General features: G+C 44.2%; 1 protein-coding gene across 1 annotated transcript; it reads right to left on the bottom strand.

Annotated features, from left to right (window-relative positions):
• Positions 1-2321: 2321 nt before the first annotated feature.
• On the bottom strand, positions 2322-16859 carry LOC116985039 (plexin-C1-like). Its single transcript, XM_033039413.1, has 7 exons — positions 16741-16859; positions 15921-16109; positions 14404-14494; positions 13716-13907; positions 13451-13605; positions 5498-5603; positions 2322-2423 (listed from the first exon to the last, which is right to left on the bottom strand). The coding sequence occupies exons 1-5, from the start codon at positions 16761-16763 to the stop codon at positions 13510-13512; spliced, it is 591 nt and encodes a 196-aa protein (XP_032895304.1). The 5' UTR covers positions 16764-16859; the 3' UTR covers positions 2322-2423; positions 5498-5603; positions 13451-13509.
• Positions 16860-17667: the final 808 nt, after the last annotated feature.

The following is a 17667-nucleotide window of genomic DNA, read 5'->3' as shown; positions in this document are numbered from 1 at the left end:
TTCCTTACAAAGAACCTGCAAAATCAACTTGGCTGACAGTGTAAATGGTGCAAGAAATCCCAAAGGGTCGTAAACGGAACCAATCACGGATAGGATACGCCTTCTAGTACATGGTCGCTCTTGGATCGAGATTCTAAACTTGAACACATCTGCTTCAACGCACCAGTGCCGTACCAAAGCTCTTTACATTGGCAAATTGTCTTTGTCCAAATCCAACTCTCTGGTCTCTTTGGCTCAGTCATCTGGTGGAATGCTTTCCAATACAACATGACTGTTGCTGATCCACTTGGAAAGCGTGAATCCTCCCTTATTGCAGAGGGAAGTCAGATGTTTTACCATTTGAATTGCTTCCTGCTCAGTAGACATGGAATTTAAGCTAAATGGCTCCTATATTTGGGTTGAGGATTATGCCATGATCAGCGAGAATATGTGGACCTACTATCAATGTAATGCAGTGATTATTTCCCCAAATTCCAGTGCAATGTCTAAAATGGGATATGGATAAAACATTTTCCCAATAAATCAATGAAGTTTAGTTAAGGTTATTATTCCCATGTGTACCGAGTTACAGTGAAATGCTTTTGTTGTGTATCCAGTCAACGAAGAGGCATTACATAATTACAATCAAGCCGTCCACAGTGTAAAGATGAAGGGTAAAGGATAAAACATTTAGTGCAAGATAAAGTCCAATTGAAGATATGTATAAAAAGGAACCGCAGATGCTAGTTTGCTGAAGATAGAAACAAAATTCTGAAGTAACTCAGTGGGTCAGACAGCATCTCTGGAGAAAAGGAATAGGTGACATTTCGGGTCGAGACCCTTCATCAGACTGAGTCAGGAAGGATGACTGACTCACAAGACCGCAAGAAATTGCGACGAATTGTGAACGCAGCCCAGACCATCACATAAACCAACCTCCCTCTATTGACTCCAAGTATACATCACGTTGCCTCGGCAAGGCCAGCAGCATAATCAAGGATGAGTTGCACCTTGGCCACTCCTTCTTCTCCCTTCCCCACATCAGGGAAAAGGTATAGAAGTGTGAAAACGCACACCTCCAGATTCAGGGAATCCGCGCTGCGCGAGGAGAAGGAGGACGTCTTCGGGGCAGCCGCCCCAGGTAGGCCCGCCCTATCGGGAGGCTAGGCCTTGAGCAGCGGCCGGCGGGGTAATGGACGGGCCCGCTCACTCTCTCCGCTCCCGAGGCCATCAGGCGGGAGATCTTCGGGTATCCGCCCCAGGTAGGCCCGCCCTATCGGGTGGCTAGGCCTTGAGCAGCGGCCAGCAGGGTAATGGATGGGCCCGCTCTCTCTCCCCACCGTCAGGCGGGAGTCGGTGATACTGCAGGTGGTGTCGGTGATGCTGGGCAGCTACACTCATAGCCCCTGCAGCAGCTGGTGGGGGAGTGTTGGCAGACGCAGCCTCTCAGCCCCGTAGGGCAGCTCCGGGCAGGTGCTGCGGGAAGGAAAGCGAGGGCTGAGGCTGCTGCACTGCTGACTGTTGCGGTGGGTCAGGGACGTGGGCGGGCGACCCTGGCAGCCTGCAATCAGCTAGGCCAGGCATTGGCGGGAATCAGGCGGCCCGACTACAGAGCCCAAGATGGCGTCCGGTTGCCGTGCAGAGTTGATGGCTGCATACATAGCATTAATTACTGTAGAGCTGGGCTGGGCTGTCGGCTGCAGTCATCAGCTCACCACCAATTTGGAATCGAAAATATCTGTTTTGGAACGTCATGAAGAGAGAGGAAGCGGAAGAGCAAGAGAGCGAGAGAGGGAAGGTCAGTTCTTATAGAAACATAGAAAATAGGTGCAGGAGTAGGCCATTCGGCCCTTCGAGCCTGCACCGCCATTTAATATAATCATGGCTGATCATCCAACTCAGTATCCTGTACCTGCCTTCTCTCCATACCCCCTGATCCCTTTAGCCACAAGGGCCACATCTAACTCCCTCTTAAATATAGCCAATGAACTGGCCTCAACTACCTTCTGTGGCAGAGAATTCCAGAGATTCACCACTCTCTGTTTGAAAAATGTTTTTCTCATCTCGGTCCTAAAAGATTTCCCCCTTATCCTTAAACTGTGACCCCTTGTTCTGGACTTCCCCAACATCAGGAACAATCTTCCTGCATCTAGCCTGTCCAACCCCTTAAGAATTTTGTAAGTTTCTATAAGATCCCCCCTCAATCTTCTAAATTCTAGCGAGTACAAGCCGAGTCTATCCAGTCTTATATACTAGGGCACTCCCCCATACCTTTACTACCACAGATGATGCATTGCTAAATGCAATAGTTAAACTTTCAGCATTAAACATTTACTAGTTACCTTTTCGAATTTGTGTCCGGAATTGACTTTCCAAGAGCTCCATTTAGCAATCCAGTTTTTTAGAGAATTGCTTGTCTTTCTGACGTGATGCCCAACAATATACTGGAGAAAGGGAATAATTTGATCAACTGTGAATCAAAGGAAACTAAGTTCCAGGTCAAATAACATTAACCACTGCAGGGGCAACATTTCCAAAAATAGAAGTCTCAAACAGATTTCTAGACAAAGTTTATGAAATGTGACCCTAAAATAATGTATAATACTAAATAGTAATGCAGAATTAAGCTTGTGAAAACCACACTGCATCATCAAATTAAAATACTCCAATATCTTTAAAAGCATTTCCTTAAATATTTCTAATACTGCTGACTTTTTGATGATTTCCCATACATGGAAAAAGAAAACTGCAGATTGTTAAACTTTGAAACAAAAACAAATGCTGGATGAATTATTTACAGCAGAGATATATAGATTATTGACTTGTACAGGTGTCAGGGGTTATGGGGAGAATGCAGAAGAATAGGGTTAGGAGGGAGAGATAGATCAGCCAGAGATTAAATGGTGGAGTACACTTGACTATTGCTCCTATCACTTATGACCTTATTAATTCAGCCAATCAAGCAGCACCTCTGGAAAGAGAAGGCAACATTGTTGTTAGGTTGAAAATTATTCATCAGACCTGAAACATTAAGTGTTTTTTCTTCCCATAGATACTGCTTGACTGGCTGAGTTCTTTCAGCATTTAGGTTTTTTGTTTCCCATACAGTGGCTTGCAAAAGTTTTCATACCCCTTGAACTTTTCCACATTTTGTCACGTTACAACCACAAACGTAAATGTATTTTATTGGGATTTTATGTGATAGACCAACACAAAGTGGCGCATAATTGTGAAGTGGAAGGAAAATGATACATGGTTTTCAAATTTTTTTACAAATAAAAAACTGAAAAGTGTGGTGTGCAAAAGTATTCAGCCCCCTTTACTCTGATACCCCTAAATAAAATCCAGTGCAACCAATTGCCTTCAGAAGTCACCTGATTAGTAAATAGAGTCCACGTGTGTGTAATCTAATCTTAGTATAAATACAGCTGTTCTGTGAAGGCCTCAGAGGTTTGTTAGAGAACATTAGTGAACAAACAGCATCATGAAGCCCAAGGAACACACCAGACAGGTCAAGAATAAAGTTGTGGAGAAGTTTAAAGCAGGGTTAGGTTATAAAAAATATCCCAAGCTTTGAACATCTCACGGAGCACTGTTCAATCCATCATCCGAAAATGGAAAGAGTATGGCACAACTGCAAACCTACCAAGACATGGCCGTCCACCTAAACTGACAGGCCGGGCAAGGAGAGCATTGATCAGAGAAGCAGCCAAGAGGCCCATGGTAACTCTGGAGGAGCTACAGAGATCCACAGCTCAGGTGGGAGAATCTGTCCACATGACAACTATTATTCGTGCACTCCACAAATCGGGCCTTTATAGAAGAGTGGCAAGAAGAAAGCCATTGTTGAAAAAAAGCCATAAGAAGTCCCGTTTGCAGTTTGCAACAAGCCATGTGGGGGACACAGCAAACATGTGGAGGAAGGTGCTTTGGTCAGATGAGACCAAAATTGAAGTTTTTGGCCTAAATGCAAAACGCTATGTGTGGCGGAAAACTAATACTGCACATCACCCTGAACACACCATCCCCACTGTGAAACATGGTGGTGGCAGCATCATGCTGTGGGGATGCTTTTCTTCAGCAGGTGCAGGGAAGCTGGTTAGAGTTGATGGGAAGATGGATGGAGCCAAATACAGGTCAATCTTGGAAGAAAACCTGTTAGAGTCTGCAAAAGACTTGAGACTGGGACGGAGGTTCACCTTCCAGCAGGACAACGACCCTAAACATACAGCCAGAGCTACAATGGAATGGTTTAGATCAAAGCATATTCATGTGTTAGAATGGCCCAGTCAAAGTCCAGGCCTAAATCCAATTGAGAATCTCTGGCAAGACTTGAAAATTGCTGTTCACAGACGCTCTCCATCCAATCTGACTGAGCTTGAGCTATTTTGCAAAGAAGAATGGGCAAAAATTTCAGTCTCTAGATGTGCAAAGCTGGTAGAGGCATACCCCAAAAGACTTGCAGCTGTAATTGCAGCGAAAGGTGGTTCTACAAAGTATTGACTCAGGGAGGGCTGAATACTTTTGCACGCCACACTTTTCAGTTTTTTATTTGTAAAAAAATTTGAAAACCATGTATCATTTTCCTTCCACTTCACAATTATGCACCACTTTGTGTTGGTCTATCACATAAAATCCCAATAAAATACATTTACGTTTGTGGTTGTAACGTGACAAAATGTGGAAAAGTTCATGGGGTATGAAAACGTTTGCAAGCCACTGTATATTGAATTTTGCTACAGCTAGACACTAAAAGTTGGAGTAACTTAGCGGGTCAGACAGCACCCCTGGAGAAAAGGAATGGGTGACGTTTCGGGTCGAGACCCTTCTTCAGACTGAGAGTCAGGGGAAAGAGAAACGAGAAATATAGACATAATGATATAGAAAGATATAGAACAAATGAATGAAAGATATGCAAAAAAGTAACAATGATAAAGGAACCAGGCCATTGTTAGCTGTGGGCTAGGTGAAGACGTTATAGACAATGAGACTCTACAAGACAACTTTGAAACTAGTAAAATGCCGTGGGTGGGGGAGGCACGGAGAGAGGGAAAGCAAGGGTTACTTGAAGTTAGAGAAATCAATATTTCATACTGCTGGGTTGTAAGCTGCTGAAGATACACAGATGATTAGGTCACCCACAGTCATTCTAAGTTTAATCCAATTTTGAACACCTGCAATAAAACACATTTAGCCTGTAATTAATTCTTGATGCCTTAATTACACAACCACTTTGAGTTTAGGAACAGTTCTTATCCTCTATTCATCCATCCATCCATTTATCTCTGTTCACTCAATCTTCATCCATTAAACTATGAATCCATCAGTTCAGATTTGTTCCATCATTCCCTTTCTGCTATCCATACATCTCTACGTGGATCCACCCCACATCCCTCCCTCATTCCCATTATTCCAACTCTGGCCAAAGCAAGTGGCAGGCAAGACAAGACTGGGAGAGCACTAACAGAGATCAGTTATTTTATTGAATAATATTTAACATTGTATATTAAATACTCACTGACAATGAAAATCACCAGCATAACAGGGATCACAAATAATCCAAAGAAAATGGGGTTGTTGATAGGTGAAGGAATTAGTTTACTACTGTATTGACCAATTCTCACCTAAGTAGAAAACATAACTTTTAACACTTTTAAAGCAACAAGATCTAAGTCACTAGGAGTTAATAACTAAATGATTAAGATTTTAAACCAACTATTTCAATATTCAACTTTGAATGATAGGGTCTGAAGAAGAGTCTCAACCCGAAACGTCACCTATTCCTTTTCTCCAGATATGGTGCCTGACCCGCTGAGTTACTCCAGCATTTTGTGTCTATCTTTGGTGTAAATTCTTCCTCAGAATTATAAATGGTCTATCTCTGGCCTTCTCAGTTCAGAATGGTGCAGTATGTTTTCCCTGTTGCAGGATTTTAAGGGATTTGGAAAGTTGCAGGGATTTATATTGAAATGTGAATGGTGAAAAACTCATTCCCACATCTTAAACCAAGGGTTGGAATAGTGTTGATTTTTTTGCTGTGGTGTATAATGCATTCTCAGGATAGGGAATTGCAAGATTCTACTGCAGAACTTGTATCAATTCATAATATTTACCAAGGTCTGGAATGACATAACGTATTCATCCTTTAGTTCACAATTCCTGTTTTCACTCTATTAAGAGCAATCATAACGCAAACATCATAAATGTTTTGCAGGATGGCACGGTGGCGCAGCGGTAGAGTTGCTGCCTTACAGCTCCAGAGACTCGTGTTCGATCCTGACCAGGTCTGTTGTCTGTACGGAGTTTGTACATTCTCCCTGTGACCTGCGCGGGTTCTCTCCGGGTGCTCTGGTTTCCTCCCACACTCCAAAGATATACAAATTTGTAGGTTAATTGGCTTCGGTAAAAATTGTAAATTGTTCCTAGTGTGTGTATGATAGTATTAATGTACGGGGATCGCTGGTCAGCATGGACTCGGTGGGCTGAAGAGCCTGTTTCTGTGTTGTATCTCTAAACTAAACTAAACCATCGGGTAGCGCCATCGAATGTGGCAACCTTGCCAGCAGCTGTCCATCCCTTCACCCTTTTTGTTATTTTAAGTGTGTCTAAAAGTATGTTTTTAAAGTTTTCCTAGTCTTTTTTATATGGGGGGGTGTGGAATAGGGGGAAACCGTTTCCCAGTCACTTCCTGATTGGAGATACGTCTTTTCTCCGAGGCGCAACTTCGCCCCTCCCTCGTGGCCTACCATCTGGATTGGCGCGGCCTTTCCTGCCAGAGCTTCAGTGTGGGACGATGCCTTACCGGGGATCGCCGTGTTGGAGCTCTGGAGTGTTGGGCCTGCTGAGTTGAACACCGCGGATCTGTGGTTTGCGGAGCTTCTGGCCGCGGGCGGAGCTGACTTTAACATCGCGGAGTCATGGGATCTTTTGCCGAAGGTCGCCAGCGTTGAATCTCAATCCAGTTCGGCCAGTGGACTTAGGGAGCCGCGGTCTCCGGTCGGAAGTGGCCGATTTGGAAACTCCAAGCCGCTGAGAGCGTTCTTTCGTTCCGACGCCGGTGCTCCGATCATCCCGTCGAGAGGGCCTGTACATCGGGCTGCCCATAGCGGCGACTGCGAAGGGTTCAAAGGTCCCGACCACGGGTGAACAAAGAGGAAGATGACTGATCTTTATTGCCTTCCCTCGCAGTGGGGGACGTTGATTCCGCTGTGGGGGATGATCATGTTAAATTCTATCGTGTATTGTGTTGTATTCTATCGTGTAGCCTCTTTGTAGAGCTGTGTAATCTTTCTTTAATGCCTTGAGAAGCTCCTCTTTTCAAGTTCCTTATGAAAGTTAACACCCATTCTTCTACCATTGCAACCAGAACTCATTGTATTAAAACATTCTCAACCCCTGACAAGTTTAGTTTAGTTTAGTTTAGAGAAACAGACCCTTCGGCCCGCCGAGTCGACCACCAATACTAACACTATCCTGCACACACTAGGGACAATTTCTTTTCACCATTTTACCAAGCCAATTAACCTACAAACCCGCACCTCTTTGGAGAGTGGCAAGAAACTGGAGATCCCAGAGAAAACTCACACAGGTCAAGGGGAGAATATATAAACTCCGTACAGACAGCACCCATTGTCAGGATCGAACCCGGATCTCTGGCGTTGTAAGGCAGGAACTCTACCGCTACACTACCATGCCACCCCAAGCCTTGGTTCTGTTTGCAGTTACCTTAAGTCTGTATCCTTTGCATACTGAACTTTGTGGCAGTGGAAGCAGTTTATTTTAATCTATTCAGTAAAACTTCATGTAATTATGAACATCCGTATACATTTACTTTTCTCTCAAAAGAAAACCCCAGTTTTGTTAGTCTCTCTATCCCCAGTCATGGTTATATTCAAGTAAATATCCTCTCCAAAAGCTTTTAACCTTATGAGGATGAGGGGAGATTTTATAGAGGTGTATAAAATAGTAAGATTAAACAAGAACTTACCAGTTTGAAGTTTGATCTTTATTTTATGAGGAGTTACGTCGAGGGATTACGTGAAGACCCCGCCAGCACGCATGCGTGTTTCTTCGAAGCAGCGGTGTGAAATCACAGACAACGGTAGATGAAATAAACATAGTAAGATAAAAATAACTAGAATACCGGTTTACCTTTATGATTGAGGGTGGGCGCGGAGGGCACGTAATCCCTCGACGTAACTCCTCATGAAATAAAGATCAAACTTCAAACTGGTAAGTTCTCGTTTAATCTTACTAGTTTACTTCTGAGTCACGTGGGTGACTACGTGAAGATTTTAAAGATCTGTGATTTCATGCCGTGGAACGAGTCCATGCTTCACTCACTGCCTTAGTTGACCAGGGGAGGAAGTATGTTATCGTATTCAGACATGAATAATGACAATAGTAACCTCCCTCACCCGGGAGGAACTATGAACAGAACTTATCATAGAGTTCGTAAATACCCCCGATCTGGTAATGGGTAAGTACTAAATGTGTGGAAAATTGCTAGATTGACCATCCTGCAACCGCTGGGATGTAGTCCCGCTAACTTCCATAACCCTGCTACTGAGGTTGTTGCAGCCTTGGTGGAGTAACTTGAAATGTCAGTATTTACTCCTGTATAAGCCAGACCCATAACCACCTGAAGATGGTCTGTAGTGATACCTACTTATGAGACTAGATGTAACTAACAATATTGCTAGTTCAGAGTCTCTAGGCTCTAGTGATCTAACATTCTGGTGTATATGTGTGACCATACACAATCAAAGGTTCATGGGATATGTGAACATCTAGTTTGAGATCTGGTGCCCCCGGTCCATACTGCTTGACTAAGTCATAACATAAGTGTTATTTAGCCTGCAGATATAATCATCCTATCCAGTCAACGTTTATGTAATGACTGGACCCGTTGTGCTGCATGCAGCACTATGAGCATAACCACTTATAAGTGAGTTAGCCCAAGGACAGGGATGTAGTTGGAGCCCTTCAGCGAAGCGACGTAGCACAATGTTAACACCCCATATCTCTGCGTCCCTAGGCCTGGGAGTTTTCGAGTTGCAGATATCCTTCATAATCTAGAACTCAGAGCGTGACCCCCCAGAGTGGATTCTTCTCCTCCCAGCCAGTATGATGAAAGCACTTTAGGTATAGTAGATGGCACTTTAAACATAATGATTGTCAAGTCCTCATATGAGCCTGAACTACAAGACGTCAGTCATCCGTGCCGAATTATGTAATATAATCATAAAACAAATACCTCCCATCTCTTTATGAGGAAATAATGTTATTTTTTGGTGCTATCCCTGCGATCTGCAACGAGCACGTTCATGGTTGGTTTAACAACCCGAGTCGCAGGAACGGTCTTCTCAGTCTCTGTAAGTCAATGAATTGATTATATCATGCTGAGGATGGTTTCCCGCATCACGGCTAGACCAATACTTGTGTCTAGAAATAACCATATAAGGTTCTATCATTCCCCACATCAGTGGGAACCATGGCTGGCTAAGCCTGGCAGGCACTATGAAAATGCCTGAGGCGGGAACTTGCTGAATTTTGCAAACCCGTCTGATGAGGCAGAAATGGAGGAAGACATAAAAGAACATTCCTCCTCAGTGTAGCTAGTATGTAACCATCGCTACTGATATGCCACATTTTTTTTTCCACTGGTGATTGAGCCTGGATGCAAGCATCTTAGTTGTTAATGTTCACAATGCATTTTAATACTTTGTGATCCAACACCCATATTGTGTACCGTAATGAGCTTTGGGTAAACTATCATCGGATATTTTGACTTGTTTGCACCCATGTAAATAACATTTACCACCACCGAAGTGTATCAACTTGGACTAGAGCATGCAGATTAGGCATATTTGCATAAACCTTTAATCCACAGAATGCACCCAGTGTCTATAGGTAGTTGGTACCATGTAACTGAAGAATTGGTAACTCTCCCATCCACATCTGTAACTATGAGCATGAGCAATTTCTCATCGTGAACAATAGCAATCAGTTTGTAATTTAACTGAAGATTTACTGATTTAGTGGAATAGCATAGAGCTGGTAACAATGACTACATGGTACTTGAGTGCTTACTTCTTTTGCATGCAAAATAGTTCTGATTGTGCAAAGGCCCAAATAGCACAGCTGTAAGCCAATATAAATAGTCAATTATACTTGATGAACGGAAGGCTGTTTGAAAAGGTTTGTTCCGGGCTTCAATTAATTCCAACCCCTTACCTCAGGGCGGAGTCCCAGATGATTAATAGAGTTAAAGGTAATCCCAATAATCAATAATTTCAGTTGGTATCAACTTAAATTTATCTGGACAGATGAGAATCCAATTTCTCAAATGGGTTTTGTGGCTGATACAGCTAACTTTGCGAAATGCAGCGTTTAAATCTCATCCAGATAGTTCTTAACAATATTTTTTAGCTCTGAGCAGCCGAAGCACTAAATTAGTAAATAACCTGGGAGCTGGTTAGCCTATTTTGCAATGTTTTTAACCGTATCATTGCCCCATCCAGTTGAATTTCAGATATTTCCGATGCCCTGTGAATGAAGCTGACCCCATGGGAATTAATAGTCACAAAGTTTCAATGTCTATACTACACATGCGAGTTGAGCTTGTTGATAATGAACAGGCCTCATCTGTCATAATAGCGAGCCTGCCTAAAGAGGCAACTCCAGCCATATTCTGAGACTGTCTCGCTTGTACTGTGCAGTATAAACTAATCTCATCCAACCTTCTTGTAAATGGTCCACGACCCCATGTTTCGGAAAGAACCAGACCCACCTACCGTCATGGCTACCGGTGGTTTTATGGTAAGCCCAAAAAGCCCCTGGGGTTGGATTTCCGTCCTTGATTGGAGCGTAGGGCTGCTGGTGTATGTGGACCCCATGTCTTTCCAGGTGCATGGTAACTCCCAGCCGGCACCTGTTCCTCGGACATGCTTCCGAGTTCAGAGTCAGTTGCCGACTGACCCCTCACGCTCACCTTCGCAGAAGGGAGTTTTGTAGGCAGCCCTGAAAAGGGTACTGCCACAGGCTCTCGAGACCTGTGCTGATATGGCCCTCCATGGCCAATCAGGATGGGTAAAACGTCCGAGGACGAACCCATGTCGGAGGGGAACCCTCCTGGCCTGACCAGTCTAGGCCTTTCAGACTCCTGTTTTAGCTCTTACCCTCCTCGGGCAGCCGGAGTCTGAATTCGCCGCTGGCTACCCGCTCATCTGCGGTCCTAGCCGTGTCTTCCACAGTCCCTGTAGCTGGGGTGTCCCCCAAGCACGGTTCTACCCGCGTCCTCCACACGGTCCCCGTAGCTGAGGTTTCCCCCAAACACCCCCCCCCCCCCCCGGCGGTCCCTGTAGAAGGGAGCTGGGTGGCACTGGGGTTCCGACCCCGGAACTCCAGCAGGAGCTCTGAACGCTTCCTGCAGTAAAAAAGAGGCCTGAAAAAGTTAAAAACTTACTTTCAGGTCTGAGCTGTTGGAAGCAGCGCTCCACCAGCCTGTCGTTTGCGCAATGCGAGAGATGATATGCCGCGCATGCGTGCTGGGACGACAGATGGCACAATGGGCTAAGTGTTCGGCTGGCAACCGGAAGGTAGCTGGTTCGAATCCCGCTTGGAGTGCATACTGTCGTTGTGTCCTTGGGCAAGACACTTCACCCACCCCTGCCTGTGTGTGTCCTTGGGCAAGACACTTCACCCACCTTTGCCTGTGTGTGTGGATGTAATTATGTGAAGCAGTTTGGGGTCAATGCAAGTTGACTAAAAATGTGCTATATAAATAAAGAAATATAATTTAATTTAATTTTTCACGTAGTCACTCACGTGACTCCGAAGTAAAATCATGAGAGGAATAGATCGGGTTAGATGCACAGAGTCTCTTGCCCAGAGTAGGTAAATTGAGGATTAGAGGACAAAGGTTTAAGGTGAAGGGGAAAAGATTTAATTGAAATTTGAGGGGTAACTTTTTCACACAATGGTTAGTGGATGTATTGAACAAGCTGCCAGAGGAGATAGTTGAGGCTGGGACTATCCCAATATTTCAGAACCAGTTAGACAGGTAACCATAGAAACATAGAAAATAGGTGCAGGAGTAGGCGATTCGGCCCTTCGAGCCTGCACTGCCATTCAATATGGTCATGGCTGATCATCCAACTCAGTATCCTGTACCTGCCTTCTCTCCATACCCCCTGATCCCTTTAGCCACAAGGGCCACATCTAACTTAAATATAGCCAATGAACTGGCCTCAACTACATTCTGTGGCAGAGAATTCCAGAGATTCACCACTCTCTGTGTAAAAAATGTTTTTCTCATCTCATTCCTAAAAGATTTCCCCTTTATCCTTAAACTGTGACCCCTTGTTCTGGACTGTCCAACCACTTAAGAATTGTGTACTTTTCTATAAGATCCCCCCTCAATCTTCTAAATTCTAGCGAGTTCAAGCCAAGTCTATGCAGTCTTTCGTCATATGAAAGTCCTGACATCCCAGGAATCAGTCTGGTGAACCTTCTCTGTACTCCCTCTATGGCAAGAATATCCTTCCTCAGATTAGGAGAACAAAACTGTACTCAATATTCCAGGTGTGGTCTCACCAAGACCCGATACAACTGCAGTAGAACCTCCCTGCTCCTATACTCAAATCCTTTTGCTATGAATGCTAACATACCATTCGCTTTCTTCACTGCCTGCTGCACCTGCATGCCTACTTTCAATGACTGGTGTACCATGACACCCAGGTCTCGTTGCATCTCACCTTTTCCCAATCGGCCATCATTCAGGTTATAGTCTACTTTCCTGTTTTTGACACCAAAGTGGATAACCTCACATTTATCCACATTATACTGCATCTGCCATGCATTTGCCCACTCACCCAGCCTATCCAAGTCATCTTGCAGCCTCATAGCATCTTCCTCACAGCTAAAACTGCCCCCCAGCTTCGTGTCATCCGCAAACTTGGAGATGTTGCATTCAATTCCCTCGTCCAAATCATTAATATATATTGTAAATAGCTGGGGTCCCAGCACTGAGCCTTGCGGTACCCCACTAGTCACTGACTGCCATTGTGAAAAGGACCCGTTTACTCCTACTCTTTGCTTCCTGTCTGCCAGCCAGTTCTCTATCCACATCAATACTGAACCCCCAATACCGTGTGCTTTAAGTTTGTATACTAATCTCTCATGTGGGAACTTGTCGAAAGCCTTCTGGAAGTCCAGATATAACACATCCACGGGTTGTCTCTTATCCACTCTACTAATTACCTCCATGAAAAATTCTATACATGCATGAGACAGGTTTCGAGGGATATGGGCCAAATGCAGGCAGGTGGGACTAGTGTAGATGGGACATGTTGGCCGATGAGGGCAAGTTGGGCTGAAGAGCCTGTTTCCACGCTCTATGACAAGAGACGGTGCAAAGAATGATCTCACCACTAAAATAGCACAAATAAAAACAATCCTTTGAATGTACCTCTAATTCTGATATTGAAATGTCATTTGTGTTTAATACACATTTTATTTTGTTGGCCATCACTGCTGTAATGTTACATTCCAATGACCGTCTGCACCACTGGGAACGAAGATCTTAACGTCACTTTTAGAAAGATCTAAACTATCTTTCTTTCGCTGCAAAATAAAAAAAATTGTCAATGGTGAAATAAAAGTTAGAGAATGCCTCAAAATAAGTGAGCTGTGGATGTCAAGCATTTGAAACAATGAAAGAGCTTTTTTATTACCATCACTGTTATCAGGAGTTGTTTTTTGTCAATAACCTTTGTAAAGTTGTAAAATATAGGATTCTCGTGGTATATCATATTGACTTGCTGCTCAGATCCACAGAGGCGAAAAAATACAGAGTAGTTACCTGGAATCCCATTTTGCTTAAATGGAGATTCACAGGTCCAGGTCCCTTGATCAGCTGAACACTCCTAGAAAACAAACAGGTAGCAAGGTGTATCAAATCATGAGAGGAATAGATCTGGTAGACGCACAGAGTCTCTTGCCCAGAATAGATTTGTGGACAGAGGTCATATGTCTAAGGTGAAGGGGGAAAAAAATGTAATAAGAAACTGAGGGGTAACCATTTCACACATGGTGGATGTATAGAACGATCTGCCAGAGGAGGTAGTTTTAAGGCAGGGACCATCACAAGGTTTAGAAAACATTTTGACAGATGCATGGATAGTAGGTTTGGACGGGGATATGGACAAAGGCGGAGTGGGAGTAGCGTAGATGGGACATGTTGGTCGGTGTGGGCAAATTAGGCCGAAGGGCCTGTTTCAATTCTGTATCACTCTATGACTATGACTCCAGCATTAACATACAGAGTTCACCTACAAATTAAATTGTAATGTCACCATCTGAAAAATCAGTCATTCCACGTTTAATGCACCTTTCAGGAACAGGAAGATAAAATGAACTTACAATCCATGACCTGCGACCTTCAGATAATGATATCTGCATCTGTTTAACCACATCAAAATTTTTGCCGCTTATTGTCATTCTTCGTCCTCCACTGTAAATAAAAACAGAAAGAAGAAATCAAGACTTCAATAACAGATAAATATTAGTAGAGGACAGGGGGGTCCCTCTGTATCAAACAAGACAAAGGTTTGGCATTTATGGCCAGACTAATATATGTTTGCATCTTCCTACGTAATGTGTGATATTTGACATGGGATATCAAATATCATTTGACATTGATATCCTGGTGACCAATATCAATGTTACCTTGTGTAACATTGATCATTATTTAAATTAAAATCTTACTGTTTTGGAATTAATCTCTACCCCCAAGAAGGCTTAGGAAGTTCAGCATGATCCCAACAACCCTCCCAACAACTTCTACAGATGCGCCGTGGAAAACATTTTATCGGGATGCAACACAGTTTGGTTTGGGAACAGCTCCATCCAAGACCACAAGAAATTGCAGCAAATTGTGGACACAGCCTAGACCATCACACAAACCAACATCCCTGACATCAGATTTTGAGTTTAGATATTAGAGAGACAGCGTGGAAACAGACCCTCTGGCCTGTCATACATACCACATACTAAAACTACCCTACATACGAGGGACAATTTTTACCAAAACCAATTAACCTACAAACCTGTACATCTTTAGAGTGTGGGACAGGGAGACGCGGTCACAGGGAGAACTTACAAACTCCATACAGACAGCACCCATGGTCATGATTGAACCCGGGCCTCTGGCATTGTAGGGCAGCAACTCTACTGCTGCACCATGTCCAAATTTCCTTTACTCCCCAGCCTCGATGAGCATGTTGTGGTTTCCCATTTCCAGGCCTTGCCATAATGGCTGTAATCTAAATCACTGGATGAATGATACTTTATTGTCACATGTTTCTAAGGGTACCTAGGTGCAGTGAAAATCTTTGTTTTACATACAACCTGGGCAGTGCACAAGTGTGGCCACGTGCCCGACAAAGTTACAAAGTAGTGAACGGTCTTATCTACTGCCTGCTGCCGCACATGGCAGCGGGCTCCCCCCCCCCTCCGTACAGACTGCACCCGTGACTGCCCTAAAACTCTACCGCTGCACCACAGTGACCGCTGCGCCACCGTGGTCCCCCTTCATTCTCGGTGACCCATCATTAATGCCATGCTTGTGATTATGAGTAAAGTGACCGATTCCTCCGAACAGCTTGCTACATAATTTCGGCCTTCTTCATGAATAATCTCCTTATATAGAGCCCTTAGGGCTAATGAAATCAAGGGATTTGGGAGAAAGCAGGAACGGGTTGGATGATCAGCCATGATCATATTGAAAGGTGGTGCTGGCCCAAAGGGCAGAATGGCCTACTCCTGCGCCTATTTTCAATGATTCTATCTCCTACAAGGTACAATCAGCCAGAATACCATTTGAAACTCAGAAAATAGCATTACCATTCCATCCCTTGCAACACTGCTGCCATACTTACTCAAGCCAGGAAACTGCTGGGTGAATCTCAGTCACACGGATGTTGGTGACATACTCCAGGAAAGCAGTTCTGTTGGCCGCACAGTCCTCTTCAGAATCATATAACAAGCACACAGTTTTCTTGCCATGGATTGCCTTTGGTAATACACATTTCACCAAAGTGCTGTTCTCAATCGTGCAATCGTTTGATCTGGAAGTAGAAATGTCCAAAAAAGAAACAACATTTTATTGCAATGCCAAGTTCCATGACCTCAGTGTTTGACAGGGGGAACAACTGATGCTGGGGGAAACATTTTATTTGGCCTTCATTATCTGCTTGCAAATCAGGGCACATTTGGGTATCTGTTCCCCAGCATTGAAAACAAACCATAGATGTTGCCAGGAACACTGAAGAATAGACACGTTTGCATTTAGGTGCAGACTCTTTGTAAGAACATGACACAGAAGTTCTATGTTATCCCACTTTTGTATCCACTCCCAACACACTAGGGGGGCAATTTACAGAGGGTCAATTAACCTGCAAACCCGCACGTCTTTGGGATGTGGGAGGAAACCGGAGCACCCGGAGGAAATCCACGTGGTTATAGGGAGAACCTGCAAACTCCACACTGACTGCACCCGAGGTCAGGATTAAACCTGGGTCTCTGATGCTGCGAGGCAGCAGCTCTACCAGCTGCACCATTTGTACACATTTGTTTAAACAAGCATATCTGGTTATCTCAACTTTGATAGAGAATGCTGCATACCGTGTTAAAATTCTTTTGATAAGTCCATAAGATTCAAAAAGGGTTGACTATCAGTCTGTGACTGTTTTCACTTACATGTCTGCACTGTGGTCAGCCATCCCATGGATCTGCAGTGAAGCTCTCGATCCAACATTTAGCCTTTTCCCAACAATGCTCAATGTGTTCCTCTCTGATGAGGCCACACGGTCTGGATTTATAGACGTAGCGATCGAATCCTAGCACAAGAAGAGTTTTATAAATTACCAGTTCTAGGTGGCAGAGATTAATTTAGTTTAGTTTAGTGTATAGAGACACAGCGCAGAAACAGGCTCTTCGGCCCGCCGAGTCCGTGCTGACCAGCGATCCCCGCACACGAACATATCCTACACACTAGGAACAATGTACAATTTTTACCTGTACGCCTTTGGAGTATGGGAGGAAACCAGAGCTCCCAGTGGTAAGGAGCAAACCCGGGTCTCTGGAGCTGTGAGGCAGCAACTCTACCGCTGCCTCCCCCAAAGCTAGTGAGTTTGACGAAGTTTCTTATTAGGGAGAAGGACAGGAAAATTAAAGTCAATGCCCAAAGCATGATTGAAAAATGGAAACTAAAACTACAGAGCAGAATAAAAGTGTGTGGCAGATGACAAGTTGTTTACATAAATGAGAACCTGACTGATTACATAACTTTCAGAGTGGGAAAAGGAAATAAGAGAGGCAAAGCAAGAGTGTGAGATAAGACCGGCAGAAACTAAACATGTTCTGTAGGCATGTGGACAAGAGTAGGGTTGCAGGAAAAGGACCAGGGTTAACGAGAGATCTAAAAGGGAGCCTACTGATGGAGGCAGAGGACGCGGCTGAGGTAAAAAAGGAGGCGGCACAGTGGCGCAACGGGAGAGTTGCCACCTTGCAGCGCCAGACACCCGGGCTCAATCCTGATTGCCTGTATGGAGTTCGTATGTTTTCCCCGAGTGCTCTGGTTTCCTCTCACACATCAAAGACCTACAGGTTTGTAGGTTAATTGGC

This window comes from Amblyraja radiata, chromosome 21, assembly GCF_010909765.2.
Source record: "Amblyraja radiata isolate CabotCenter1 chromosome 21, sAmbRad1.1.pri, whole genome shotgun sequence".
NCBI classification, from domain to species: Eukaryota; Metazoa; Chordata; class Chondrichthyes; order Rajiformes; family Rajidae; genus Amblyraja; species Amblyraja radiata.
This window is presented reverse-complemented; position numbering and strand designations above follow the sequence as displayed.

Excerpts from the sequence above, each read along its gene's own strand:
- LOC116985039 (XM_033039413.1), bottom strand. The coding sequence starts at position 16,763 with ATGGCTGACCACAGTGCAGACAT. Across the intron at positions 13,908-14,403 it reads AAGGTCGCAGGTCATGGATT|GAGTGTTCAGCTGATCAAGG; the intron begins GTAAGTTCATTT and ends TTTGTTTTCTAG. Across the intron at positions 13,606-13,715 it reads AACTCCTGATAACAGTGATG|CGAAAGAAAGATAGTTTAGA; the intron begins GTAATAAAAAAG and ends TTTATTTTGCAG.